Below are 8434 nucleotides of genomic sequence, written 5' to 3'. Positions count from 1 at the left end.
CTCTCCCGGCTGAAGTCCAGGTTGGTCTTCGTCTTCTTCTTCGTTTGAATCCCACCAGTTATTTGTGATTGCCTGTAAGGTGTTTGTCTAATTTCCTGATCTTTGATTTGTTTATTGAGTTTTGTTTTATTTTTATGTGGAATTATGATTGCCTGTAAGGTGTTCGATGATATTTCTGATGCCCTGCTATTATTTCTTTTGTTTTGTTAAATTAAATGTGTCAATGGAGAATTGTGATTGCTTGGAAGGTGTTTGATAAAGTTTCATAGTGTTTTGTTTTGTTAAATGTGTCGATGATATTTCCTGCAAGGTGTTTGATAAATTTCCTGAGTGTATTGTTATCGTTTCGGTTGTTTGGTTTTATGTGTCCATGGAGTGTTGTGATTTCCTGCGAGGTGTTTGATAAATTTCCTCAGTGTTTTCTTATCGTTTTGTTCGTTTGGTTTTCTATGTCCATGGAGTGTTGTGATTGCCTGTGAGTTGTTTGATAAATTTCCTCAGTGATATGTTACTATTCCATTTTCTTTGTTCTTAATTGCCCGCAAGGTATTTGATAAATTTCCACAGTGACTTGTTACTTCATTTATTTTGGTTTATGGGTTCATGTAATTCAGGTTGGTTTTGTTTGGAATTGCAGGGTTTTAGCTAATGGCAGTTTGTGATACTGAATGGCAGTTTGTTTTTAGCTAATGGCAGTTTGTTTTTAGCTCAGATTTTCAAGCTTTGTGATACTTAAAGCAGTTATCAGAGACAACTACCAACCAGGGACATTCTAAGTTTAAACAAGAGCTCAATAACAAATAGGTAAGTTAAGTAACATCATTTACATCTTTTAGATAATTTTTTAAAATTTATTCGAAACTACCAGGGAGATTCTTATGCATTTTGGTTTGATGAAGGTGCATGGTTTAATCTCATTTGGACTTTTTTTATTGGTATTCAATTGACTTGATTATATTCTGAGATAAATATGTGTTTGACTTTGATATAATATATGTGCATGCATGATCAGATAGTGCCCATTTCCATTAGTATGATCTTGCAATGAATCAAATTCAGATGTTTTTTTGGTCAAATTGTGATTAGATCAACGCATAATTGATAACAGTGTTATCTTATGTGATTCTGATCAAGAGTGGAACGAGGAATTTTTAATAGGGTGCTTACTAGTTAGCTAACTTTTTTGCAAGTGAGATCGGGTTTGATGAAGGTGCATGCTTTAATCTCATTTTGACTTTGATATAATATATGTGTTTATGGATCAGTTTATGGAATGTGTGTGATATATTATGGAATGGATCAATTTATGGATCAATTAACATGCTTTAATCTCATATGAATATTATATATATGTTGAACTGTGTTGTGATATATTATTGTGCATTGTCAGGATGGACAAGTCTGGTAGTAGTGGTAGTGGTAGCCAATCATAATCTACTAGTACACCTCGGATCTCTGTTTTAATAAAACGAAAGCCACAGTACATTTAAACTGAAGAATACTATGAAGATTATTGTGATGATGATCCGGATATAGATGCTGATATAGGGTTAGAAGAAATAGATATAGAGGAAGAAATAGAGGAAGAAGAAGGTGAGGAGGATAGTGTTGAATTGGACACGCAACATATGCCTTCGGTGGCCACATTAGCAAGTAGGGTGGGTCAACGGAAAAAAAGTAATAGGACTAAGGGGCCAAGTCCGGCTTGGAATGATGCCATTAAGGTAAATGTGACCGATGAATTTGTAAATAAAACGGTTATGGCGGAGTGCAATCATTGCAAAATTCAAGTGCCGGCGGAGTCCTCTAGACATGGGACGAAAGGTATTCTTAATCATTTGAAGAAATGCCCGGAGTCTAGTCTCTACGAGGCTCCGGATTCGAAACAACCATTGTTGTCACAAGGGGTGATGGGGGGTCAAGTTGTTGCTCACACTTTCAATCAAAAAAGACTTGATATGAAATGTGTGAAGTGGATAATAAAAGCGGAGATGCCTTTTAGGGCGGTTGATCAAGAGGACTTTAGAGATTGGATCCATGACTTGAATCCAAAGTACAAGCTTCCAAATAGGCACAAGGTGGCGGCGGCGGTTTTAGAATTGTATTTTACTGAGATGGAAAAAATCAAGAGGGTGGTTGATGGTTTGAGGGTGAGTATCACTACCGATACTTGGACCTCAATCCAAAATATTAATTACATGGTGGTGACGGCACATTTTTTGGATAATGATTGGGTTTTGCATAAGAGGATTCTAAATTTTGTTCAAATTACGTCTCACAAGGGTGATGATATTGGGAGGTGTTTAGAGGTATGCTTGAATAAATGGGGCATAGACAAGGTATTTAGCATTACGGTTGACAATGCTAGTGCCAATGACACCGCCATTGCATACATGAAGAGAAGACTCAAGTCCAATGGTACTCTTTTACTTGACGGGGCTCACTTGCACATGAGGTGTGCTTGTCACATCCTCAATTTGATAGTTAAAGATGGAATGACGGAGCTTAGTCGTGAGATTGAAGGGATAAGGAATTGTGTCAAGTTCATACACTCATCCTCTGCAAGGTTGGAGACTTTTAGGGAGTATTGCATCTTGATGAGATTTGATAAGATGTCGAATATTCCCTTTGATGTTGTCACAAGGTGGAATGCCACCTATGAAATGCTCAATAGTGCATTCAAATTTAAGCAAGTGTTTGCAAGGATGGCGGATGAGTGCAACACTTTCATCTCTTACTTTCAAGAGGAGGTATCTAAAGAGATTAATGGGGTCACAACCAAGGTGAAACGGGTGGGTCCTCCAATGGTGGAAGATTGGGAGAGGGCGGTGAGTTTTGCTCACTTTCTTAAAAAGTTTTATGATGCCACCTTGACACTTAGTGCAACCCTAACTCCAACTTCAAACTTAATACTTGGCACGGTGATTGCATTGCAAGTGGAGATAGAAGAAAAGATTTGCAATTCCTCTAATGCCACTTTGCAAAATGTGGCAACTTCCATGAAGCTTAAGTTTGACAAGTATTGGGGGGACATTGAAAAGGTTAACCCTATACTCTTTATAGCCCAAGCACTCGACCCGAGGTACAAGTTTGAAATGTTGGAGGCAAGCCTAGAGGAACTCCGCTATTCATGTGAGGCAATCTTGGATGTGAAGACAAGTATTAAAAAAAATTTGACAGATTTGTATAAGGCGTATAAGGAGGGAGATGTTTCTAGTAGTAGTAGTAGTGTTACCATGGATCAAAGGCCAAGTGTTGTGGTAGATGATTCTTCGGGATTGGAAGATGATGTTGCTACAAGAATGCAAAGGAAAATCCAACAAAAAAGAGCGGCGGCCCAACAAAACGAGATATCCAATGAAGTGGATATGTATTTCAATGATCCTCACCAAAGCTTAACATATGAAGGTTTCAATATTTTGGATTGGTGGAAAGTCAATATTGGAACATATCCAACTCTTAGTAAGGTTGCTAAGGACATTTTTGCTCTTCCTAGTAGCACCGTTGCTAGTGAGAATGCTTTTAGCCTTGGTGGGAGAGCTGTAGATCCTTTTAGAGCCTCTCTAACACCGAGAACAGTTGAGGCTTTGGTGTGTACAAGTGATTGGCTAAGGGGGAATGAAATGTCTTTCTACAAGGAGCCTACAATTGACGACCTTATGTTCTACAAGGAACTTGAAGACTTGGAGAAGGGTAAGTGAAGTATTTGATTTCATGTTTTCATTTTCTTAGTTTTATAATTTATGCATTCACTTTCTAAATATATTTTGTGTTTTATTGTTTTTAATTTTATCGTTTTAGAGTTGCCTAATATGGGAATGGGAGGTGAGGAGAATCCCACACAAAGTGAAATGCCACCTCCTCCACCACCTCAAGTTCAACGCCGCCCATCACTACCTCCACGACCACCCATTTCAAGAGCATCAACACCAACACAAAGGAGGGTTCAATTATCAACAAGAGGAAGGGGTCCACCATCAACACCAACATCAACGGGCCATTCATCAACAAGGGGAAGGGGTCGAAGGGGCTAAAGGGAATGAATGAACTTAATATAAACTATGTTTTGCTTTTGGATTGTAACTTAATCTAAATTCATTTGGAGTTTGGTTTGTAAAACCTAACTTATTTCATTTTGGTTGCATGCACTTTTAATTAACTAGTTTGGTAGACAATTTGGAAGTTTGGTTTGTAAAACTTAACTTATTTCATTTTTGTTGCATGCACTTTTAATTAAATAGTTTGGTAGACTTGTTAGTTGCTTCCTTTATATGAAAATTGAAACATGTGGTATTGTGATATTTGTGGTGAAATTGAAACAGGTGGGCTGGGCTGTAACCTTAATTTTATTTTTTTTTTGGGCAGTGGCTGGTTGCAATCTTAAAAGCCCAACATTTTGGGCTTCAAGGCCCAATCCCGAATTATCCCGAAAATCCCGAAACACTTTCGGGAATCCCGAATTTCGGGAAATGCACAATTTCGGTTCGGTTTCGGGATATAAAATCCCATCCCGAAATGTTTTGGTTTGGGATTTGGGAAATGAGTTTCGGTTCGGGATCCCGACCCGAACCACCCCTAATTACTATTATCATCATTTTACTATTTAAGAAAACATTCAATCCCAATGTCTATTTGATTACATCAGAAAACTAAAGAATTGACGAAGACACATATTTAATTAAGTTGACTATAGCAATATGCTCTGCCTTCATTATTCAAAATTGAATCCCCGTCCCCATAGTTTAAATCAATTTAATGTAATTATTATTAGCTAATTCTTGAAGAAAAAGAAAATGGTTTGGATGATATTAAAAAAAAAGAGGAATATGGTTTGAGAAATATTGACACCATTCACATATCAGCAATCTCAAATTATCATCAATTGGTGCCTAACTTAGATTCTATTGCATCTTGGAAGACGTCAACCCCAACTAATTTTGTATTAGGATCCACAAACAAAGAAGTGGATTTCTGGAAACCAAATATTTTATGGCTATTCATGTGTGAATTAGACTAATCAGTGCAAAAAAGAGCGGGAAGTAAAGTGTCATATCCCACTTAGTACTACAGTCTAGTTGTACTCTTCACTTGTAAATGAAAAGTATTAGGTTCAACGTGAATGCCTCGAGAATCATAGTCCAATATGCAGGCTTGTGTTCGTATGTCAACACCTTCCTTGCAGCCTCCTCAGAAACCTTCCAACTTCCTAGTCAATTTTAGACTCGAGATCGAGTTAAAGAGCTGTTTGGAACCTCTTTTGATGAGGAAAGCAGACCAGTTTCGAGCTTCTGTCAATGGAAACTGCACTTTAAGAAGCAACCACCAGCATTTTAAAGCTACAAAAGACCATTGATTAAGAAGCCATAGGGTTATGGTACCTGCTAGAGCTTCTTTCTACTTCCGGGATTGGCTTGAACTACTCCCGCTGAAGGCTGACCTCAACAACTGTAGCCCTGTTAATATTGATGAAACATGTTCAACAGCTTCATTCAGCAACTGCTAGCTGATGCCGGAAGGACACTGCAAACAGAAATATACTGAATTGAAAGCATAGGAATGGAACACAGAGATGGAAATATACATGGACAAGCAAAATCATTTTAAAATTTTTCAAATGAATAAAGAGGTGCAAGTGCACTTCAAAAAATCATTCTTTCCATTTCTAAAGGGGACCTGACTGTCTACAGCCAGCAGTAACTCAACGCACATAATAACACAAGTCATATATACAATGAACAGACAAAACAACGTCCTATGACATAGATCATTTTCAACTCTAATTGCCACACTAAATTTCACAAGAAATGTCTAAGGCTGGCACCGAGAAATAGAGTTCTGGCATATGCTCAAATGAACCTCAAGAACTTCAACAAGCAATGAAATGAGGTTGCCGTATTTGATAAACACAACAATCTACACACAAATAGATATATTCTCCAGATACGAAAAGCTGGTAGCAACAGCAAAAAAAAAAAAAAAAAAAAAAAAAAACATTTACTGAATATCACGGCAATTGTCATATGTACAATGTAAAACAAAAAATTTCTTTCAATAATGAGGTCAGTATCACTTCTCTCAACCACCAACACAGTGGCTGAGAAGCAGAAACTATTTAAGTCATCGTCACTTGAAAATCTGATAAAAATGAAAAATCTACATATCTCACACAATGGGTCAATGACAGAGGGTTAAAATAAACCTCGAGAAATTCCGAATTTTGTCATTACGGTGTTGGAATTCCAAATCCACAGGTAAGAATCGTACCATACATAATTCATTTGTACAACATGTAGTCTATGGTATAGATGTCCCTGCACAATTTTTAAAAGATCTTCTGTATGAGAAACGCTCAAACCAATGCTTTGGAGCAGCTGGATGAATTCCAAAAGCCCGTGCTACAAATTGCTTTTCACTAGTAGCAATCATGGTGGCAATAGAGTAGCTTTCAGAATGCAAACCCTTCTCTTTAAGCCACACGTAAAATCTATATCTGGGCTTGACCCGGTTTTCTAAGTCAAAACACAAAAATGCAGGAAAAATATTGAGGTACTCCAAAGAGGATTTCATTTCCTCGCAAAGAAAGTTAACTTTGGCTTCCAAAGATTCTGGATTCTGATTCAGGATCTTTGGTGTCGTGCTTATCATCAGACAAAGCCTGGAGAAATCAATGCCCGTAGAAAAAAGGCTATCAAACCGCTTTTGCAACTCACCACTTCTACCATGCAAGTGGGCTAAGACCTTTAGGGTCAAAGTGTTCTCTCCAAACCCAATGCTATGCATGAAGTCCAATTTTCTCATTGTATGAATGGGAGTTGTCGTAGATTGAATCCTCTCCAATCCTTCACCAAATTCTTTCGCAATGTCTTCATCAAAATCACTGATTACATAATTTTCTAACAATTGAGGTTCATTCTTAATCTTAGTGAAGAACCATTCATGAAGATCGAGAGCCCTTATTACATGTGGTAAATTAGCCATTTTATTTTTTCCCATCACATGAGGGTATTTTTCGATCACAGCCTCTATTTCTTTCACGTTCAATCCAAAAATTTCCAACAATCCCAATGCTGATATATTCGGTGTTTCCAGATCAAAATTTAAAACCTCAGGACTCTGAAGAAGGAACAAACCTACATCTTCCTTCCTAACACCAAATCTACAAAAGTACCTAGATTTCTGGCACAAAACCTCTGCTGGACAAGTAAGAAAAACATCTTTCTTCCTCCCCATCAGTTCCCCTATCTTCCCTTTCCCGCAACCCAAATCGCAAAACACCCGAACTTTCTTACAAACATCATACCAAGCATCCACATTTCCTTCAACACAGTACTCCATATCAAACTCCACAAGAACCCTTTTGAAATCATCAAACAATGCCGCATCACCGCCCGGCTCACCCTCCACCGCCAGCAAATAAGGGAAAGCCAAGCACATTCCCACAACTGAATGATTACTAAACCCACATTCCTTCAACCTACTAAGCCTAGCTTTCAACACCTCGGAACTCTCACTAAAAATGGAAATCTCCTCCTCGTACAACTTCCCTAACATATTCCAAGGAAACCCAAATCTAGAAAGTTCAGTAGCAACATTCAAAAGGGTCCCATCCTCAGAGAAAAAGTACTTGTTGGGAGGCAAAAAGTCACAAACTTGATTGTAATCTATGCCAATGCTTTCAAAGAAAAACTCAAATTCATTGATGGGGTGGTACCTGAGTAGCCTCTTGAAGCGGTTCGAGAATTTCGGGACCGAAAACTCGATCTTTTTTATGAGATTGGTGAGGGAAAACAGGCAGTTCTTGCTGATGTGCTCGGCGGAGGGGAAGGACAAGGATCTGGTTGCGTGGAGGTAGTCGGTGAGGGCCTGCTGGGCTTGCTTGATGGTTTCCGACTTGTATCTGGTGGGGACATTGGAGAGTTTGGGGAGCCTTACGGCGGAGGCGGTTTTCGTGGCGGTGGAGAAGTGGTGGGAAAGGCGGAGGGTGTAGATGCATTTGGGGAGGGACATGGTCAAATGGGGTTTTCCAGAAAAATACGACCGAGTGACTTGAGTCTAAAAACGCCAAACGGCAAAACTGGTCATTTCCATTTCACAAACGGATGGCAACGCTTCGATTTGGGGACGCAAATCTATATTTATCCGCATAACTACGAAAGTTAATCGAATTTGTAATCGGAAATTATCAATAATCATACCCACTGAATAACGAATTCCTCATTAATTTACAGTTATATTTATCTTCGTCATTATAATGTAATAGATACATTGATAATGTTGGTTAATCTTTGTTCTCTCCCATAAACACCATTGAACTCTTATTGGTTTTTTATTTTTAACTTTTAAACTTTCTCACAAAAGTTTAATTAAAAACTTAAAATAAGAGTTCTATAACTAGCGACTTTTAGCTCTAATATATATATATATATATATGACA

The 8434-nt window shown here is 38.1% G+C and overlaps 1 protein-coding gene across 1 annotated transcript; it reads right to left on the bottom strand.

Annotated features, from left to right (window-relative positions):
* Positions 1–4830: 4830 nt before the first annotated feature.
* Positions 4831–8113, bottom strand: LOC126603962 (transcription termination factor MTEF18, mitochondrial-like). Its single transcript, XM_050270993.1, has 2 exons — positions 5379–8113; positions 4831–5288 (listed from the first exon to the last, which is right to left on the bottom strand). The coding sequence occupies exon 1, from the start codon at positions 8005–8007 to the stop codon at positions 6295–6297; it is 1713 nt and encodes a 570-aa protein (XP_050126950.1). The 5' UTR covers positions 8008–8113; the 3' UTR covers positions 4831–5288; positions 5379–6294.
* Positions 8114–8434: the final 321 nt, after the last annotated feature.

Source organism: Malus sylvestris, chromosome 2 (assembly GCF_916048215.2).
Source record: "Malus sylvestris chromosome 2, drMalSylv7.2, whole genome shotgun sequence".
Lineage (NCBI taxonomy): Eukaryota > Viridiplantae > Streptophyta > Magnoliopsida > Rosales > Rosaceae > Malus > Malus sylvestris.
This window is presented reverse-complemented; position numbering and strand designations above follow the sequence as displayed.